The sequence below is a fragment of the Sciurus vulgaris genome (assembly GCF_902686455.1).
Source record: "Sciurus vulgaris genome assembly, chromosome: 3".
Lineage (NCBI taxonomy): Eukaryota > Metazoa > Chordata > Mammalia > Rodentia > Sciuridae > Sciurus > Sciurus vulgaris.
This window is the reverse complement of record NC_136463.1, coordinates 188,159,700-188,181,173: the sequence shown is the minus strand read 5'-3', so window position 1 is coordinate 188,181,173 and position 21,474 is coordinate 188,159,700. Positions and strand designations below refer to the sequence as shown.

Below are 21,474 nucleotides of genomic sequence, written 5' to 3'. Positions count from 1 at the left end.
CATGGACTTCCCGGAACAGAGAAGGAAGGATTGGGACCGCAGGAAACTGGGGAAGAGTAGGCTTTCCTGATGGCCCACATGTCTCGACGGGTGGCCTTAGAAAGCAGTCCGTGCCTAGAGCGCCGTCTGCCCTGGAGGAATGGTGGTGCTGGTCTCCGCTTCGGCTCTCCCACACCGGTCCTGGGAACTGTGCCACACCGGGGGCGGAAGGCGCGGGCCGCCAGCTGGGGGCGCTGACTCAAGAGGACCCACATCTGGGTTCCAGACCACAAATGGTGTGTGACTTGTTGAGAACAGGGTGATATCTGTGCAGCTAACTGTCTTAATTACCAGATGCAGGCAGTTGCGACTGCACCCTCAAAAGCCAATACAGCACAAACAGGGCTGCTGGGCCCCCGTGCTTATCGAAGTTGTTAAGAAATATTTGTCTGAGAAATGTGCAGCTGCCTAGGAACCTTATCTATCAAGGACAGGGGGGCCTTAACTCCAACTCATCTCCTGCACAGTTCACCCCTTCCCTCCTCCCTTCTTCCTCTAGGACCGATCAGTTCTGGTGGGACCCAATGAGAATCAAATAGATTGGCAGGACCCAACCAGAGGAGGACTAATGTTTAGCTGTTCAAATGTTAACCAATTAAAAAGAACACTGTAAAACCGTTTGCCTTTCATTATAAAAGCCTGCTGAACAAAGGCTCGGGGCCTCTTAGCGTCACTGGTTACCGAGTGCGCGGAGGACCAGGCTCGAGCTTGCTAATAAATGACTCTTTCTTGCTTGCATTGATTGTGGTCTCTGGTGGTCTTTGTGGGGTCTCGAGCCGCTGGGTACAACAGACTCTCAGTGGGCAGATCACGGAGGGTTTCCCGTACCTGGTCCAGGAATACGCTGTGCTGTGCACGTAAGCCCAGCAGCTCCCATCCTGCCAGGTGGCGGGGGGCCGAGATGGGAGAGGCTATTTCTGGTGGCACAGACGTCCCAGAGACCATCTCATAAGGGGCAATCTGTGTTCTCCAGTGGGAGTGGACCTGATTGTCACTAATACCTGTGGCCATGGAAAGCCATTCTATCCAAGTAACTTCGCCAATTTCAGGCTTAAAATGTCATATGTCCTTCTGAACTTGCAGAACTGAGTGCTGTAGAGATAATAGCAACACCTATATTTGTAAGACCTGCTTTATGACTCTTCCAGTAAAATGAGGTAATAAAGGAGCTGGGGACAGGGAAAGTGTTGTGGATTGTCTGGGTGGCCTAAGAGCAATGACCAGTGTCCTTACAAGAGACACACGGAGGAGATTTGGCACATGGAGGAGGCAATGTGACCCAGAGGCTGCCACCAGCCCTGGAGCCACCAGAAGCCAGGAGAGACAGCACGCACGTTCTTGTAGCCTAAGGAGGAGACTGATCCAGGAGGGATGGAAGGATGACATTGAAGCCAGAATTAAGGACAGGTAGTCAGTGTAGAAATAGGGAATCGGGTCAAATTGAGGAAATGAAGCCATGAAGCCATCTGCCTCTGGAAGTTGGAGATTGTTCCTGGAAGAATGGAATGCCAAGGAGCTCCAGAGCCCATGGATTACCAAATCTACCTGCCCTTATCAAGGACTGCAGGCAAGGAGCTGCTAATTGGTGCCCCCTGGGCCCTTGCCTGCCTGAATCACCTTGGCCCTCCCCCTGCCCATGGCTTCTCACTTAATGCAAAACCAAGCCTAGTCACGTAGGCAGGAAGGAGAGATAAGGGGAGAGAACTGGAGAACAAAAGAGACCCTAACCTATAAAAGATGTAGGGTGCACTCACTTCTTGGGACTTTAGAACATCAGCCATGGCCCCCTTCTTCCTGCCGGGAGAAATCTGTATTATTACCTTTAAATAAAACCTGCTCAATCTGCTTGCCTTGGCTGCTTCTCTAGTGTTCAATCTTCAACATTAGAAGGAGCAGAACTCGTCATCGGTAAACGGCGATATCAACATCGTGGGCTGGCATGGGATTGAAGGAGTGTGGAACACAGGGCTAATGTGGAAGAAGAACATTCCAGAAGGAACAGACAGTCCAAATCCCACAGGGAGGTGGACGGAGCCAGCATGCTTGATGGCACAGAGGGAGGGTTGGTGGAATCAGAATGGAGAGCACAGGGAGGTCAGGACAACTGGACCAAGGGAAATAGGCCAGGCAGTTGTTGGCCTTGTGGGCCTGACCAGTCCTTCCCTGAGGGCACAGTGGTTGGGGCTCTGAGCTGTATCAGGACCTAACTTACTATCAAGCCCTGCTAAAGCAGCATGGCCCGCCAGGACTCTGGCTTGGCCTCCAGCTCTGGCCTCTCTCCTGCCCATGCAGTGTGATTCCCTACAGAAGTGTGACCTGGCTCTCAGCACTGGAACTCCATGACCCTTGTGAGCCCAGGGCCAAAGGGCTGCCCAGAGACAGTAGCCACTCTCATGGGGACAGCAGAAGTTGCCACCAAGGCAGTGGCAAAGCACCAGAAAGGGCCCTGGGGCATGGGCTCCACAGAGGCATGGACCCAGCTAATTGGCAGTGTAGGCAGCCCTGTCAGCAGCATGGGGTAATTGGGCCCTGGAGTCACCATGCTTCTGCAGAAAAAGTCACAGCTCTTCCTCCCCAGTGCCCAGGGAAGCCCACTTCTCAGGAGCCAGGTCCAGGGGCCCTGGTCACTGGCCAGGCTGCAAATCACTGGACACGGGCAGAAGCCATTTCTCACTCCTGCAGGCAGCCGCAGCCCTTCAGAGTGAGCTTCTGGCCCCCTCAGGTAGGATCCTGTGCATCTATGTTGATGGGGGTCTGTCTCGCTCTGCTGTGATTTCAGAGTGCATTCTTACCTTGTGTCATGGCAGAGCTGTGTGTGTGTGTGTGTGTGTGTGTGTGTGCGCGCGCGCGTGCGCGCTTGTGAGACAGAAAACCCTTTGACCCGTGCCTCCCACACCCGGGGTGGGGCAAGGGCTCACCTCTGTGTCTCAGCACCCCACTCAACTCCTGGGGGCTTCGTAAATGCCTCTTCTATCTGTAAGCACCATGCTGAGTGTGTCTACGGACACTGTGCTGAGCATTAGTTCATTAGTACTGGTGCTCAGTGTGTGTGTATGGGTACTGTGCTGAATACACTTTTGTGGCCACTGTGCTGAGTGCACATTTATGGGTACTGTGCTGAGTGCACATTTGTGGGCACTGGTCGGCGCCCCAATGCCCAGCATTAGCAGCCTAGCCAGGATCTTCACTGCACTGGCAGAGAACATCAGCTCCCATCACAGCTAAGGTCTGCTTCCAGCTGGTTCCCTCCACCAGGAGGAAGGCAGGCATCGAGGCTAACTGCTGCTGGCTGACAGGGGTGGAGAGGCCACTGCAGACCCCTCTGACAGGCTCCCCAAACACATCCACTCAGGGCATAGCAGTCTGCCCTTCTGTGTCTCATATTTCCTTAAAAGACCTGAGTTTGGATTTCTGGCCAAAGATGCTCTGTGTGCAGCACCCTGGCAAGCTTCGTCCACTGTGAGAAAATGCTGAGCTCCTTCTTCAGAAGCCAGCTGGCCTTCCAGCCTCTGTCTAGGAAGCAGGGAGGCAGAATCCCATAAAATGCACCCATTCAGAGCAGGAGAGACCTGGGCAGGGCAGGACAGTGGAAGCCAAAAGTCCTCATGAAGTCAGGACATGGTTAAGAGCCAGGGGCCAAGGCCCACCCTCGCTGGAGACAGTAGGACCCTGTGGGGTGAACTTTCAGCTTTTGGGGGCAGAGCAAAGGGTCCCGAGAGCACTCTGCACTACCTTTGCAGCTTTTCTGTAAGCCCCAAATTATTCCAAAATAAATAGTTTATTTGAAAGCAAACATAGCCATTGTGTAAAGTGCAAGTGACAGAGAGAGCGCTGCACAGTTCTTATTTTGTAAATAAGTGCAGTTTGTGTCTAATCAACCATCTAGTGTTGACTAGCCAACTCAGTGATTAGTTACCACTATCCAAATCACCAGCACGATCCAGGGGGCCTGCACTCTGCTGGGAGAGGAGCAGGAGACCCAGAGCCTCCAGCAAAACCTGGGCACAGGCAGGAACCCCTGGGTCCCAGAGTGCCTCCTCACAGACTCTAAAGCCCACTATGGCCACTCAGCTGGGAAGAGGACACAGCCACCCCTGACCGTCTGCAGAGGCAACACTCAGTGCAGGAGCAAGCTGTGTCATCAAGAGAGCAAACACATTCACCTCTTTCCATGATGCCAGAATGTATGGGACAACAATAAGTTCACAGGCTACACCTCTCAGTGGTGGCGAGTCACGGAGTACTCGTGGCTCACCTGGTAGACAGAAGCCCGGCAATCACCAGGCCTTTCACTCCATTCCAACTTGTAAAACTTTGTTCCAATTAGTTATACATGACAGTAGGATGCATCTTTCTTTTTTTATTATTAATTTTTTTGTTCTGATTGGTTATACATGACAGTAGGATGCATTTTGACACATTGTACACAAATGGAGCAGAACATTCCTCTGGCTGTACATGGAGCTAAGTCACACTGATTCCATTCCAATCTTAATTCTAATGTCCATACACTCAAGTCACACGTCACACTTCACACAATGGTATTTAAGTAGGTCACAGGAAGACTGAGAAAGGGTTAAGACAGCTGCAGAGTCACCGGATGCAGAGCCCCAGAGGACAGGCAGAGACGAGCGTGGAGTCTCAGCACCACTGCAGGCGGTCAGTGAGGGTTTTTATGACCAATTCTGCACAGTTGTCAAGGCAGAGAATCCAGACAGACAGGAACTTCAGAGTGTCAGCTTGGAGTGGATCATTGTCTCATTCATGCAGGAGAAATTGCACAGTGCTGAATCCCAAGGGACAGAACAAGAGGTCTGTCACTGTGGTGATTTCCCTGGGCAAGGTTTGTGACAAGTGACCAGGAGATGGGGTCAGAGTGTTGCTATGCCCAGTCTGGGGACTCTTCTTTTTATGGGTCTCAAATGAGGGGGTTGGAACTGGTGAGGTTGATAGGTTCCTGTGTCTGGTGTTCCTGATATGATGAGGGATGCCCACATGTCCAGGTGCTCCTTGATCTATTTTGATAAGTTGGCATGTATAAGCTAATTATCAATTCATGCCTTCTAGTGGTTCTGGGAAGATGGTGTTTGTTCATGTGTACAAACAAGGTGTGGAGTTATCTTCCTTGGCACCTGTGCTTGATATGGAGTAGCTGATGGCAATCAACTGCTTTACAAGATGGAGTAGCTCAGAGTTATACATAGTCCAAGAACTGCTGTCCCGCACACCATGGAGTCACCAGGGCAGGCACACCCTGAGAACTGCTGTTCTACACCATGGAGTCACTTAGGGCAGACACAGCCTAAGAGCTGCTGTTCTGCACACCATGGAGTCACTCAGGGCAGGCACAGCCTGAGAGCTGCTGTTCTACACCATGGAACCACTCAGGGCAGACACAGCCTGAGAGCTGCTGTTTTACACACCATGGAGTCACTCAGGGCAGGCACACCCTGAGAACTGCTGTTCTGTGCACCATGGAGTCACTCAGGGCAGGCACACCCTGAGAACTGCTGTTCTGTGCATCATGGAGTCACTCAGGGCAGGCACACCCTGAGAACTGCTGTTCTGTGCATCATGGAGTCACTCAGGGCAGACACAGCCTGAGAGCTGCTGTTCTATACACCATGGAGTCACTAGGGCAGGCACAGCCTGAGAACTGCTGTTCTGTGCACCATGGAGTCACTGCAGCCTGCTCACCACATCAGGATCAGACACTGGGCCTCCTTGAGTGGCAGGTGGTCATTATCACTCCTTTACAGGAGGCAGTAGGTTTGGGGATGAAAGTGCTCTTGAGATTGATCTGTAAATCTGAACTGCATGCTTGCACTGCATAGCAGGGAACAGTTGTGCCACTCAATGGGGCAGGTGTGGCTCCACAAGGGAACTCTTGAACACTGAAGGCAGGAGTATGGGCATGTCCATGTGCCAACCTGACCCTGGGCAGTTCCTTTCAGGTTTCCTTTTCTCTGCAGAGCTCCCCAGGAAGTCCAGACTTACAAGCCAGCCCTACAAGTGCCTGTGACCACCCAGCGGGTGCTGTTCCACACACCTACTGGTCTCCCCACTGTCAAGTGCCCCAGATGGGGCCAGGCCCTGGGCTCACTTGCTTTCCCTCTTACCTCCTCCTTCCCCATGTCAGTGTCCTGGGGCTGCTGAAAGGAAGGGCCACCACCTGGGGCTTATGGTGGCAGAAACATGTCCTCACATTTTGGGATGCTAGACGCTCAGAACTAAGGTGTAGCAGGGCCTTGCCCCTCCTAATCCTACAGCAGTGTTGAGGTCTTAAGCCCCCTTGCCCTTATCAACCAGCGACAAGGGAAGGGGGCACTCCCCAACAAGGTCAAACCAGGAAAGGTAGGGCCAACTGACCGCCCACACCCAGCTCTCCGGGCGGAGGACAATCAGGCACATCAGGGAGACCAGTCACAGCAGGAACTCATTTACTGAGGAAGTCACACAGCTTTTACGTAGGGTGGGGGCTAGGCGGGAACCAATCAGCTTAAAGGTCACCAAGGCAGGGGGGTTCACGCAGGCAAGAGTCCCATAGGACTATATGGCAAGCACGAGCTGATCATGTTCACGGAACTGTCGTTAACCAATCCCTGACGGTGGTCCGATTTATCATCATTAACTTTGGAAACCGCCTTTGAGGCCTTGATCTTGCTCACTCGCCAGGGAGTAAGGAGTCAGCCTGAGTTAGTTAACGTGTCATTAGTCCCAACACAGCAGGACCCTCTTTGCTCGTCCAGTTTCTGGTAACTGCCCCTGCCTCTGGTCCTAGTGGTGGCAGCTGTCACCGGGAGCTGACTGAAGGGCCCAGAAACACTCTGCATATCCTCCACGACCTTTCGCATATGCCTCTACTGGAGGTGCAGCTGTCTGATGGGGCCTTCTCCCTTTGTCTCTTGGTCTTTTCTTCCAAAAGGACACTGTCATTGGATGTAGGACCACCAGCAAGCAGGAAGCAAGGAAACTGAAATCTGTCAGTCGCGTGAGCCAGCCTGGCTGCCAGAGACAGCCAGCAGAGCCAGAGGCTGCCAGGCTGAGCTGTGGCTGTTATAGGAAGGCAGAGGCCCACAACCCAACAGTCTGGGGTTCTGGCATCCGAGTGCTCCTGGGACGCTGCCACCTACCGTTCAGCAAGGAGCAACTGCTGAAGTCCGTGGGCGCTGGGCACTTGAGCAATTCCCTCGTCCTGAGCAAATCTAAATGCTGCAACTGGAATCCTTTTAGGTGCCCCAGGGAGCACACTCTGAAGCAAGCTTTGTTGTGCTCTCCTTCACTCTCAGCCCCCATGGGGCCCTGGGGGGACCAGCAGGTATGGGTTCTTCAGTCACAGAGTGCCCTGCAGTAGCAGCCACACCACACAGGCCTACTCTAAGACAGTGTCCAGTTTACCCCAGGGACAACATGAGGCAATAAGGGGCTGGGAGCTCTGTTGGGGCCAGGACAGGGGCATGAGGACCTCTGTTGGGATGGAGGCTCATGGAGAAGGCAGTCTAGGGTGAGGAACGGGAAGAACATGCTCAATATGGTGTTCATGAATGGCCCTGTGGCAAGTCCCTGGTGGGGACTAACTCCTCTGTCCCTGTGCAGTAGGGCTAAGGGTAGTGTAGGAAATGGACATGCTCTCTGCTCCTGCTTAGCCCGCCCCTGCTGCCTGCTGGGCCTCTTCCAGGGCACCCAGGTGGTGGCCTTAGCTGTGAGCTGGTGGCTGGCTTTTGCTCGCTCAGCTTCACTGCCTGTGGAGGCGTGCCCCTGAGCTCCTGGTCCAAGGGGTTGCAGCTCCCTGGTCTTCCGCTCCCCGGCCAGCTCTCTAGGGAGCCTGGCTGTCTTTCTCAGAGAGACTTCTCTGCTCTCCTCCAGCTGTCGGCCTGGGGCTCTGTCCTGGTTGGTTGGAAGCCTGACTGTGCCAAGGCTGCTGCCCCAACCTGCAGGAACCTTGCAGGCTGTGACATGGCACTCAGCATGGCCTCCCTGTCCACCTGACTGGTCTTGGACTGGTGCAAGCCTCGGGACTCCAAACTCTGGCTCTGCCCTGCCCTGGAGCACTCTGCCCTATTAGAGCTGCCTGGGGCCCTGGCCAGCCCCCTGCCCGCTACCTCCTGCCCCTGCCTACTTCCCCTCCAGGAGCCCCAGGGAGGTGACATCACTTCCACAGGTGACAACAGCCAGTCCTTGGGTTTTTCTTGATGTTTCCCTTCGTTGGTTTATTTGCATTCATCTTGTCTTTTTATTATTGCGTTACTCATAACATCAGGGTTCAGTGTATGGAAGGTAATTTGCTCTGCTCCAGCCCCCAGTGTGTCCTCCCTGCCCTGCTCTGTCCTCCACTCCACGGAGCTTCCTCTGTTCCTCCTTTTTGGCTGGTGCTCACAGACACAGTAGAGGGAAGTCACAGTGGTCCACTGCATCCCGCAGCTCCTCCCTTCCTCAGGTTCCCTCCCTCGCTCCCCTGATCTCCCTTCTATTTTCATGGGACTCTTCCCCCTCTCACCCCCTGTTTTGGTTCAGCTCTGCCAGCCTTCTTGCAGATGCTTGTTAAAATCAAGGTACTGAAGCCACCCACCAGTCTGTCATTCAGCACCAGGAGCCGCTTGGCCCTGGCAGGGTCAGGCTGATCCTTACCCACCCCCTGCCAACCAGAAGGGCCAAGAACAGGGCCAGTCCAGCTGGAAGGCCCAGCACTTGCTGCACCTGGCCTCGGTGTCCTGCAGCTGCACCCTGACCTGCCCTCACCTCTGCTGCATGTTTTTGGATGTACTGGGCCATAGGGCCTCCCTCCTGGGTTTGCCTGGGAAGATGCCCTGCCTCCTTCCCTGTGTCCCTGGTGAACTGCAGTCATGGCAGGGCTGGGCACGTCTCTGCCTGCTGAGACCAGCCCTCCCACTGTGCTTCTCCAGGCCCTGCTCAGGCTGCTCTGGCCTCAGTTTCCCATGTTTGATTTGAGCTGGCTTCTTCTCTCTGACCAGAAAGGCAGGGATGGAGAGTGCATGTGTGTGAACATGTGTGAACGCACGTGTGAGCTCTTGTGAGCATGTAGGTACACCTGCAGCTCAGCCTGTCCTCCTCACTCCACTTCATCATGACATCCAAATCCAGGCAGACAGGACTTTCCTACCTTAAGACCTGAGAGATAAATGAATTATCACTGTCTGATTGCTCGAGTGAGCCAGGAGTCCTGTCTTGGGCCAACGCTCACCCACAGGCCTGGCTCTGCCCCCCCTGCTCCAGCCCCCACCTGCCACGATTCCTCCTGGGCTTTTACAGGTGGAGGACGATGAGGGGCGAGAACGCCACCACGGTCAGCACCTTCATCCTGCTGGGCTTCCCCACGGCCCCCAGGCTGCAGTACCTGCTCTTCCTCCTCTTCCTGCTCACCTATCTCTTCGTCCTGGTGGAGAACCTGGCCATCATCCTCACCATCTGGAGCAGCATCTCCCTCCACAGGCCCATGTACTACTTTCTGTGTTCCTTGTCTTTCCTGGAGATCTGGTATGTGTCTGACATCATCCCCAAGATGCTGGACGGCTTCCTCCTGCAGCGCAAGCACATCTCCTTCGTGGGGTGCATGACTCAGCTCTACTTCTTCAGCTCCCTGGTGTGCACCGAGTGCGTGCTCCTGGCCTCCATGGCCTACGACCGCTACGTGGCCATCTGCCACCCACTGCGCTACCAAGTCATCATGACCACAGGGCTGTGCATCCAACTGGTGGCCTTCTCCTTTGCCAGCGGCTTCACTATCTCTGTGATCAAGGTCTACTTCATCTCCAGCGCCACCTTCTGTGGCTCCAACATCTTGAACCACTTCTTCTGTGACATTTCGCCCATCCTCAAGCTGGCCTGCACAGACTTCTCGACCGCAGAGCTGGTGGATTTCATCCTGGCCTTCCTCATCCTGGTGTTCCCGCTCCTGGCCACCATCCTCTCCTACGGGCACATCACGCTGGCCGTCCTGCGCATCCCCTCGGCCACAGGCCGCTGGAGGGCCTTCTCCACCTGTGCCTCCCACCTCACTGTGGTCACCATCTTCTACATGGCCATGATCTTCATGTACGTCCGTCCCCAGGCCATCGACACCCGGAGCTCTAACAAGCTCATCTCTGCAGTATACACAGTCCTTACGCCCATGATAAACCCCTTGATCTACTGCCTGAGGAACAAGGAATTTAAGGATGCCCTGAGAAAGGCTCTGAGCCTGGGTCAGGGTCTACAGTAGGATGATCACGTTCCCAGAATCTAACTTGTGATGACAAACAATATTTCATAAGGCACCTGATGCTCTTTAAAATTATAAATGAAATTTAACAAACCTACTGAATTAGTCACAATGAAGAATCTTCATATGGGTGTGTTTTCAGAACAGGACCACACTCATGCAACCAGCTCCTGGGGAGACCAAGAATTAGACACTGCCTACCCTCTAGTCATTTCTGCCCCAAGAGGACCACTCCCCTGACTTCTAGAGTCAGATGTTAGTTTGGGTGTCTTGAGGCTTTTATGAGTGTGACCACAAAGCATGTTTTTGCATGTAAGTGATAATCTATGCATCCCATTGCTGTATAATAATCATATGTATGTCATAATGCTGTCATGCTTTTTACTGTTGATGGACAGTACTATGGATACTATATTATGGATACTGCTGCTATAAGCAGTCTAGTTTATGTTCATGCAGTTTTGCAAAGTGCACAAAACTATACCTAAGGCAGACCTAGTCATACAGGCTGTATCTATAATTGCTGCAACATGAAGTATATGAACAGTCAGGTTTAGTAGAAACTGCAAAACTGTTAAGTGGTGTACCAATTTTCACTCCCACTAGCAGTGTAGGAGAATTCCAGTAGCTCCTATCCCTGCTGACACTTAGTATTACATGTATTTTTCAATTTAGACATTCTTCTGTGGTTGTGATGGTATTTCCCTGTGACTTTAATTTGCCTTCCCCCAGTGACATGTGGCTCGAGCAGCTTTGTAGCACCTTGTCGCTCACGGTCCTTTTGGACACAACCTTTCTGACACGCCTCTTCCTGTCTTCTGCCTACTTCACAAGGTTTTCTTCCACACACAGGGGTCACACACTCTGGTCCCAGTTCTCTGGTAGTTGAATTTTTGCAAAGATCTTCCAGGTGGTGGGTTTGCACTTGTGTTCTCTTAATGGGCCTCTGGTGAAGAGAAGTTCTTTTATTTCATGCCCAATGTCTGGTTGCCCCTTTATAGTTATTTTCCATTTAGGACATGTTTGCCCTCTCCCAAGGTCATGAAGACATTCTCCTGCTTCATTCTAGAAGCCTATCTATCTTATCTTTCATGTTTCAATATGAAATCCATTTTAAGTTCATTTTCTTTATGGTCTAAGATGATCTGTTCATTTCTACATGGACTGAAGTTGACTGAGTCACCCTGTCATTTACTGCACAGACCCCTTTTCCCTCTGCACTGTACCTTTTGGTAAACCCAGTGGATATACATATGGATCGAGTTTGGCCTCTCTTCTGCATCACTCGCCTGTCTGCTGCCACACCTGAACCGCACTGTGGCCATCACTGTAGTCTTGCCACTAACTTTATTGTCCCTCAGCAGGCCTTCCACCATTCTTCTACTCAGACTGCCTTGTTCTTAGCTCCTCCTGAGTGGTGGATGTACATTTCAGAATCTGCTCATTTCTGTCAACAAAAGAAAAACTTTTTGGAATTTTTTTGGGATTGTGTTGAAGCTATAGATCAGTTGGGACATGAATGTCATCATCACAATTTCAAGATCTGTCACCTAAGAATGCTTATCCCTCTCTTCCTGAACAGCTTCTTCAGTTTTTCAATATTATTTTGTAGTTTTCAGTATAGGGGTCTTTCACATCTTCCTGGTATTGGAAAATTTTAACGCAAATAGTACCTTTAAAATTTTTTTGTTTTTATGCTGGGACGCATGATACACTTTTTAAAACTTTCTTTTGGACCTAATGGTATACTTACAGAAAGTTGTGAAGAACCACAGAGGGTGCACTTGTGCCCACCAGGTCTCTCTGATGGCATCGCCTTGCACGACCAAGGTGCTGTGCTGTCGGTCCTGGAACACTGGCCTTGGTACAGCCTGCAGTGCTTGTCCAGGTTTGCCAGTTACACACACACTCCTATGTGTGTGAGTGAGTGTGTGTGTGTGTGTGTGTGTAGCACTGTGCAATCTCATCGGCTGCACAGGTCATTTCATGGACATAGTGGTGAACTGAGATGCAGCATCTCCCTCACCAGCAAACGCCTTGTGCTATGGCCTTGCAGACCCTCCCCTCCCCTTCTTCTAGCCTCTGGCAGCCTCTGATTTGTTCTCCTCTCCATGTTGTTATTTCCAGGATGTCATGCAGAAGGAATCACGCCCTGTTCCCTTTGAGACTGGCCTGTTTCCGTTTTACCTACTTTGGATCCATTCACTGCTCTGAGAACCCCTGGTCTGTTTTTTCTGCTGAGTAGCATCCCACAGTGCATCTTACCACAGGTTTCTGATCCTCTCATGGCTGAAGGGTGAGGAGGTGGCTCCAGTTTTCAGCTGCTAGGAACACAGCTGGGTGTTTCTCAGAGAACCTGCGTCTTCATTTCTCCAGGGTTAATACTGAGTTGTACGATAAACTCGTTTAGATTAAAGGGGACTCGCAAATTCTTCACCAGAGCAGCCACACCATTTCATTTTCTCACTAGACCTGTGTGAGCACACTGCCTTCTCTGCATTCCTTCCAGCATTTGATGCCCTTGTTTTTTATTTTGGCATGTCTGCTGCGTTTGTATTCATATCTCATTGGGGATTTAACTTACATTTCTCTCATGGCTAATGAGGCTGAGGATGCTTTCTTCGTGTGCTTATCTGCTACCTGCACCCCCTCTCCGGTGAGTCGCCTGTCCGTGTCCTCTCCGATCTCCTGGACAGTTCACTTCTTCCTGTTGGGCTGGGAGCTGTACTCCAGAGCTGGGCCCTGGGTCAGGCCTGCTGGCAGGCTCCTCACTGCTCTCGAGCTTGTCTTCTCATCCTCTCCAGAGTGTCTTTCAGCGAGTGGTTGATTTTGATGAGGTCCAATTTTTCCTTTTACAAATCACACCTTTGATGACGAAGCTAAGAACCCGAGCCTCCCCCTGCCGCCTGGTCGTTGCGTTTCTGTTGGTTTCGGTGTGAAGCCACGTCACGGTTCGCTCGCCGGCCGCCGTGCGGACTTCGTGCACGCCGTGGCAGACGCGGTCCTTGGGTGGCTGTGCTGGTTCCCTGACCCGAGCCTGTGAACGCCCGCCTGCGTCGCACGCGGTCCCGCTGAAGAGGTCACCGGGGGATCCTCGTGCCAGGCCTTACCTTTCCGCACAGGTTCCGTGAAGTGCGTCCACTGAGCCCGCCTGCCTGGCGGGTGTTTTGGTTGAGCTGGGAAGGCACTGACCACCCTGCTGTCCCCGGCCCCTTCCGGCTCCGGCCCGCGTCTTCTCCGCGCGGCGTTCTACGCGGAGCAAAGGTCAACGGCGTCCGACCGTATTTCCGTTTCCGGGAGCTTGGTTTGGAAGGCTGCGCAGCCGCGGTTGTCCGCCTTGGAGTCTCGCGCGCTCGCTCTGGGTTTTACGGTTCCCTCACCTCATCACAGGTAGAGGCGGCTTCGTTTCTTCTTTCCGGCACGTACGCCTCTCACGTCTTCCTCTGGACCTGAGTGCAGGTCTGGTAGGACCTGCCCAGCGGTGCCAGGGTCGCAGGGCGTGGCCCCTCCGGGGGCTCCCCAGTACCCGGGCCGGCCACGCCTCTCGCCCGACCCGGCGGAACCAGGGGGCGGGCCGCAGCCTCTTCAGGGCTCCGCCCCTTCCGCCCGGGCCCAGCCCCTTCCGCCCGGGCGCCCTCCCCGCCTTGTGCGGAAGTTCTGACAGGCGCCGCGGGCACCCCTGGAGTGACGTCACGGCGGCGCGCCGGCCTCAGGAGAGGACCCCGTCGCGACCGCGTCCCCTCGGTCCTTGAGCCTGAGCCCAGCGCGCAGCGATGGCCTTGAGGCTGCTGACACTGGTCCCCGCGTCCGCGTCAGCGCGCGGCCTGGCGGCGGGCGCCCAGCGCGTGGTGAGGCGACGGGCAGCTCGGCGGGCCGGGCCGGTGTCTGCGCGGCGGCTCCCGGGGCCGCTGTCCGGAGCGGCCCTGCCGCCCGGCGGTTGCCCTCCGTGGAGGCGCCCTCCCTGCAGCCCTGGTCGCGGCTCCAGGCGGAGGCTGCACCCCGGTGGCCGCGGCGGACGTTCGTCCCTGAGTTCACTGGCAGCTTTACCGAGGGCCCTTTCGAAGGGCGGCGGGCGATGGGTGTCGGGCGGGAACAGAGGGCAGTTAGGGTAGATCGGGGCGAGAAGGCGAGATCGGGGGACGACTTTGGACGCGGAGGGACAAGGCAGCCAAAGAACCGGGACCGCAGACCCAGGAGACCTGTGGAGCCGCTCGGCTGTCCAGTCTCTTAAAGGGGCCTGGCTCCTGTGCTAACTCTCGAGTTTGGAGAGTCTGACCGGAAAGTCGTGTGCATGTGTTTCGGAGGTGACGGAGGCGGCAGGAGGGGAGAGAGGGGACCTGTTGGCTCTTTAATACCGGGTGTTCCGGGACCTGTGTCAGTGGAAGCAGGAGGCCTGGAGAGAGGTGCTCGCTGTGGTCTGGGCACGGCGCACGGCCTCAGCAGTGCGTTCACTGTGGGGCAGAGAAGCTTGTGCAAGATGAAGAGGGTGTATGCTTCGTGACTTGAAGAACACTTAAATGAATTGGAATATTTCTTGAAAAGTCAGTTATTTTGTGTTATTCTGGACAGCAGGAGAATGGGATCAAGGCTATTTATTAGCCTCCTGTGGATGGATCTTGGGTGGTTCCAGTTTTTGCTGTAGCAGTCATTACTCCAGTGAGCATTTTGACATATATAGCCTTCTTCCCATTTCCTTGCTATGAATGTGTGTATATGTATTATTTACAAAAATGAGATTATATAGTGTGCATTATCTCCTTTAATTAACTAAAGCCAAGCTTTCTTCAGACTTCATTGGTTTTTTTCACCGTGTCCATTTGCCCATCCAGTGTGCCATGTAACATCTACTTGTGTCTTTCAGTTGTGTGGGTTTCTCAGATTCTTTGATTCTGGTGACTTGATGGTTTTGAGCAGTACTAAGCAGGTGTTTGATTCCTCAGAAACTTGGTTGTTTTCTAATGGTTGAATTTTGGCTGGGAAGAAGACTACAGGGGTGAAGGGCTTCTGGCATCTCATTGAACATACTAGGAATGTGACTTTCAGTTGATGCTGCCTTGTCACCTGACTGGTGTGTTGGGGCTGATTTCCCACGCGAGGCTGTTCTTTCCCCTGTGCCCTGTATTCTCAGGAGGGAGCCCCTGTGTGCCATGCTCAGAGAACAGTCTTGCTCTTCTTCTCATAGAATGTCCAGATCGTTATTTTGGAGTTTTTCCGCATGGGGTGTGTTTACTTACATTGGTATGGAATCAAGGGTCTTCACTGCTTTACTTCTTTGCCCAAGCTGTCCTGGCTGTGGCCATGGGAGCTCTTTCAGGTGGCTTCTGTGTTCCTGTGACATGCTCTTCATCGTGTGCACACTTATGAATACTGCCTGACTTTTTTTTTAATTGCAGTGCTGGGGATTGAACCCAGGGACTTGTGCTTGCAAGGCAAGCACTCTACCAGCTGAGTTATATCCCCAGCCCCTGCCTGACTTTTTGACACTACATGGTGGTCCAAGCCCAGAATCAACTGTTTCTCCAAAGAGCCCCTGTTCCTTTTATTGGAAAATGAAGGTCTGGGTCCTAGATCTGCTCATTGTTATGGGTGTCAGCTGAGCTAGCAAGGAGATCAACTAACTTGAGTGTGTACACCTATCTACAGAGTGTCTATGTGAACCATCTGTATGGCACTGCCCACATCAGCAAGTTCATACTGATGTCCCCAACTCTGATCTGTGTCCCACGTGGGTCATGCTGGACTCCTCCCCTGGCTCATTTGTACCTCGCCCTCCGTCATTGAGACACCTCACTCCCACCATCTGCCAGCTGTGGCCTGTGGGAGGAGTATGGAGTCACGGTCCTCCCACGTGGCAGCGCTCTTTACCAGCTGGAGAGCAGGATGGTGTCCTCACTTTGCCTGGAGGCTCGTTTCTCAGCCCTTTCAGTGAGGTTGTTTCGTCTGTTTGAAACAACGGGCACACTGTTCTGTTGCATTCTGCCTTCCATCCTGGGAACTGTTCTGATGTTCTTAAAGACCTGTGTGTGCTGAGCTCACTCCTTGCGGGTGAGTTCTGTGGTTTTGAGAGATGAATCGTGACACGTACCCCTCAAAGTATTGCGCAGCAGTTTTGCTGCCCAGAGAGAGCCCCTGCACTCCTCCTCCCCTCCCGCAGCCCAACCCCACTCCTGGGCTCTGCCCTCTGTCATTTTGTGCTTTCTAGAATCTCACATAATTTGAACCATACAATGTGTTGCCCTCAGACTGCTCCATTCACTTAGAATGTCCATTTGGATTCACTTAGTCTTGGTGGCTTGACGGGTCACTTCCTTTTGTTACTGAACGATCTTCCTCTATGGGTATGCCATCATTCATCCAATCTGCTGTTGAAGGGCATCCAGTTGAGCCACTTTGGGGCAGTTATGAATAAAGCTGTTGTGATCATGTGTGTGCAGATTTCTTTGTAGAAATGCATTTTAATCTCAGTTATCGCTGGACCAGATAGTGAGACTGTAGCTTTGTGAGAAACTGCCAGTCTGTCTCCAGGAGCCTGGGCTCCATGGGCTCCCCAGTGCGTGGCCGGGCTCCCCAGTGCGTGGCCGCACTCCCTAACACTGCCTGGACACTCCCACCACTGTGCAGTCTTCTCAGCTGTTGGCCGCACCAGTTATTTGGCTTATTAACCATTTTTTTGTTAAATGTTTGGTTTTATCTTTTTCTTTCCACTTGTGGTTTCCAGATGGCAGGGTTGTTAGTCTTCTTTTCCTGTGCTTCCTTGCCGTCTGTACAGCTTTTGTGAGCTCTGTTCAGGTCTTTTGTACCTTTTTAAATTGGTTGTTTTGTTTGCAACCTGTTTCCCCCAGCACCCTTCAGTAATCAAGTAAACCAAGAATGAAAGACCTCTTACTATTTTATTGTTTTGTTTTTAAATTTTTTGTGGTACTGGGGATTGGACTCAGCATGCTATCCCTGAGCTACATTTCCAGCCCTGTCTATATTGAGACAGGGTCTCATTAAGTTGTGGAGGCCAGTCTCAAATTTATGATCCTCCTTGCTTCAGCCTCCTGAGTAGCAGTGCACACCGGGCTCGTCTTAATATTTTAAATTCACCTGTATTGTTTTTTTCAATAAAGTATTTTATTATTTAAGTAGGTGATTAGTATTTTATGGTAAGCGTGTACTTTGAGTTTTAAACTCCTCCTCTTGCTGGGTAGTTATATTTGACATCATGACCATATTTCATCCAGCTTCTGCATAGGTGATCTTTGCACAGATGAGTGTCCCCTTAGGACAGGTTCCTGGTGCTAGGCCCATGTCCAAGGGTTGGTCACCATTAGTGGATTATGAGTATTCATTGTCTTGTCCTATAAATCAAGTATTTCCTGTTTTGATGCATGAAGAAGTTTTTTCTCCTCATTAATAGTCTTTGTTGTTTTGCGGTTATTAGAACGTCTTCTGGAGTGTGATTATCGGCATACTTAATACTCTAAAAATGAGCTGTGCAACTGGCTGTGGTGGCCACTCCTGTAATCTCAGTGACTCGGAAGGCTGAGGCAGGAGGATCACAAGTTAAAGGCAGCACAGGGAGGGGGTGTAGCTCAGTAGTAAGAGCCCCAGGCTAAATGTCCAGTACCAGAAAAAAGAGAAAAGAAGACCACGTTCACACTCTCATTTATCTTACTCCCCTGTAGAACATCCTCATGTACTAAGGTGCACACTGCTTGGTATTTTTATTTGCTGGGAGATTGTTTTGGCTTCAGTGTGGAGGACAGAGGAATATGCTGCAGACAGGGGATGAGGTGTCTCTCCTGTGCATAAGAGCCATGAGGATGTCTGCAGAGTGAGGACAGCAGGGAGCGAGGTGACACTGTGTCCAGAGAGGTGGAGGGTGGGGTTGGTGGCTGGAGCTGGGGCAGGGAGCATAGCAAGGGGGTCTGTGACCAGAGAGGTGGAGGCTAGAGTCAGTGGCTGGAGTAGGGGCAGAGAGCTTAGCAAGGGCAGCGTGCGTGTTTGCCATTTTGTCATTGGGTAGGGGACACTGTGTTGTGAGGAAAGCAGATTCATCCATTAGGGTTTGAAGTTGCACCTTGGTTTAGGACCGTAGCTCACGGGGCCTTCAGGTCATCCCCTGAAAGTGCTCTAACAGGTGGTGGTGAGTAGGCTGGGCTTGGCATGAGCCGTCCTGTCTCCTCAGCCTCCCTCCTGTCCTTCTCCCACCCATTGCCAGCCGTCCGTCCATGCATTTTCATGGAACGTTAAGCCCACCGCGTGCTCCATTCCAGGCCCCGGCCAGTGCTGGTGATTAGATGCTGGCGTTCTTATCACTCATGGGTTTCTTGGTACTTCTAAGTTGCTAATGCTTGCAGCAACCAGAGGGCTCATGTGCTGTGTGCCATTGTGTCTTCCAGGGACAGCTTCACACCAGCACCCGGTGCGAGCTGCGGTATGGGGCTTTGGCATTTCTGCTTGGTGATAGGACAACCAAGAAGCTGACCGAGTCCAGCAAAGTGATCACTGTGGATGGCAACATCTGTTCTGGGAAAGGCACGCTGGCAAGAGCAATAGCAGAGAAACTAGGTACAAGCCTCTGTCACACGCAGTGGCCCTCAGACACGTGACGGGCCTCACTGACTTCGCTTCACTGTCGAGTAGGCGGGCCCAGGCCCCAGGGAGGCCTTTGCACGTTTGAGATGTTTGGAGCATTAAAGTGTCTCCTGTCCATGCTGGTTTCAGCCTGACCTGGACTTGGCTGGGCAGTGCAGGCAGCACGTCCTGCAGGTTGTCCGTAGGCTCTGTGATGGCCTCTGCTGCAGACCTGTCATCGTCACTCTCATTCACACGGATAGACTGGGGAAAAAACCCCGGTTTTCCATGGTGCCCTTCTTTGGCGCCCGGTGGCAGCTGCCTGTGTCACAGAGGCTCCTGTCTGGGCGGCTGTCCTCTCAGGAGGGCCCTGCACGGGTACAGTGTGGCTGCTGAGCCCTGAAGCACTCCGGGCGTGTGGTCAGCAGTGTCTCTGCTCCCAGGATGCACGAGGGAGCTGGGGGTGGCCTCAGAGCGGGTTGTGTGTCCCGCAGTGGGTCACTCATGCTTCACCAGGTACCTCTCTCTCAGGCCTGAAGCACTTTCCTGAGGCAGGGATACACTACGCAGACAGCACCACCGGAGACGGCCGTCCCCTGGACGTGGAGTTCAGTGGCAACTGTAGTTTGGAGAAATTCTACGATGACCCGAAGAGCAACGATGGCAACAGCTACCGCCTGCAGTCCTGGCTGTACGCCAGCCGCCTGCTGCAGTACGCGGACGCCCTGGAGCACCTGCTGAGCACAGGTGAGGGCCGGCGGAGCTGCCGCCTGCTGCTGCTCAGTCCTGTTCACTGTGCAGCCCTCAGGGGTCCCGGAGGCATGTTCTGCTTTCCAGTAAGAGCATGATTTCTTGAGTCCTGTCTGTTGCTTTGGGGTGAGATTAGCACGTCTCCCTGGGCACTGGGTGAGGTTTTATGGGTGGGATTTTTATGCCAAAATGGTGGAGGGAGGTGAGACCATGGAAGTGACTGGGGGGCAGCGGGGTCCCAGCCAGGAGGAGGGAGCATGAGGGACAGAGGGACGGTGGGCAGCACCCAATGGTTCTGGAGGCCTGGAGGTCAGCTGGGATCTACACAGAGCCACAGGGTGGAAGTTAGAACTTGAAAAGATGGCAGGGTCGGGGTCAGGACACACAGGGTCCCGTGGGCTCACGCGGCAGACATGGCTCAGGGTGTGCCTCAGGCAGCACACCCAGAGCCTGGGAGACGCTCAGCAGGGCCACCAAGCAAGGTGGCGTGAAGGCGGGACAGAGCGCAGGGGCACAGGTCGTGCCTGTGCAGCTGAGGTCGGTTGGGGTCCCGCGGGAGCCCCCGCACTCTCCTGGGAATTGGCGTCGTGTACTAAGCTGGGATCTGGCCCCGGGACATCCAGAGAGCTGGACAGCGGGCGTACTGTTGAGTTCTGGTCAAAGCCACTCTGCTGTAGGAGCTCAGGACCCACAGCTAGAAGCTGCTGGCCTGACCCACGTGTGTGCAGAGGGGAGGTGGCTGGTTTTTATGGCTTTGTGTCACTCCACAGCAGTTGTCACATGGTGGATTGCCAGAGTGCCCCCAGGGTTGGCTTCGTGTCATCCGAGCTGTCAGAACAGGGCCCCTGTAACTGACGGGGCTGGCGGTAGTCACCGCCTTGTGCTCCGTTAGGTCTCTGCGTTCAGCAAGGAACCAGGAAATGCAGCGTAGCCCTCAGTAGCCTCTCCTGGGGTCTATCTAGTCATTGTCTTGCTTGTCCAGTGTTTGGTTAGAGAGTTTTTTTCTTCCACAGCTCTGCCCTTATCTAGGTTTGTGTTGCTCTAAGGACACGGGAGTTTTGCAGTCTACCTGTTAGTTCTTCACCAGGACCGTACCCAATGCACACTACTGTGCAGTAGCTTGGATGTGACACTGGTATTTGGGCCACTCCAGTTTCATTTTGAAGCAAACTTTACCGTTTTCTGACTACCATTTCTTAAAAGCATTTTACTTGTTGAACGGAAGCCCTCCTGTTTCCTTGTGTGTTCGTCTTTGTGTTGAACACATACACCAGGCCCCTTCCAGGAGCCTGGGGTCCCACAGGGAGGGTGCTTCCAAGTTGGGTGGTGGGTGATGACCCCAGGTGGAGACAGGGATGCCAGGCAGTGAGTGCATGAGCGGCAGGGGCCCCACAGAAGGGCCAGGCTGGGCTCTCGTAGATGGGAAGGTCAAGGGAAGCCTCTGCCCAGACCCAGCAGGGCTGATTGCAAGGGCCCTGTGCCTTGAGCAGTGTGAGTGACCCTCAGGTACCATGGTGACAGTGTTTCAGCAGTGAGGCTGAGAGTCAGCGAGACGAGGTCAGAGCAGTAGCCTTGGAGAGACAGTCAGGTCTTGAGGGCCAAGGCAGGGACTGGATTTTCCTGCAGGAGAGAGGAGGCCATCAGGAGTAACGAGTGCTACATGGCCAGATGCAGTGTCCCTCTGCTGCCTGGAGAGCAGCTGGGGACCAGGGGAGGCAGGAAAGGGAGGGGCTAGCAGAGCAGGCCCAGAGGTTGTGTTCCGGTGTGTTAGGAGGATGCATAGACAATTTGTGATGAGCGGCATGTGGGTGTGAGAAAAGGAAGCAGGACTGGAGTCCAGCCAGATGGCTGGGACAGCAGCGGGAGTGGAGTGGGCCCAGCGAGGGCGAAGGAGCTCGCTTAAA

At 53.3% G+C, this 21,474-nt stretch overlaps 2 protein-coding genes across 4 annotated transcripts in view; both read left to right on the top strand.

The window, feature by feature from the left end:
* The first annotated feature begins 8,310 nt into the window (after positions 1-8,310).
* LOC306657957 (olfactory receptor 6B2) lies at positions 8,311-10,556 on the top strand. The gene has a single exon (XM_079134526.1). It carries the CDS (start codon positions 9,320-9,322, stop codon positions 10,256-10,258), a length of 939 nt encoding a protein of 312 aa, XP_078990652.1. The 5' UTR covers positions 8,311-9,319; the 3' UTR covers positions 10,259-10,556.
* Positions 10,557-13,946: 3,390 nt separating this feature from the next.
* NDUFA10 (NADH:ubiquinone oxidoreductase subunit A10) overlaps positions 13,947-21,474 on the top strand; it is a 49,019-nt gene continuing 41,491 nt past the window's right edge. For all 3 annotated transcript variants that reach the window (XM_079133944.1, XM_079133943.1, XM_079133942.1), the window contains exons 1-3: positions 13,947-14,106; positions 18,646-18,814; positions 19,352-19,567. In XM_079133944.1, coding sequence (XP_078990070.1) covers positions 14,032-14,106; positions 18,646-18,814; positions 19,352-19,567 — 460 coding nt within the window. In that variant the 5' untranslated portion in view covers positions 13,947-14,031. The remainder of the gene's footprint in view (positions 14,107-18,645; positions 18,815-19,351; positions 19,568-21,474) is intronic.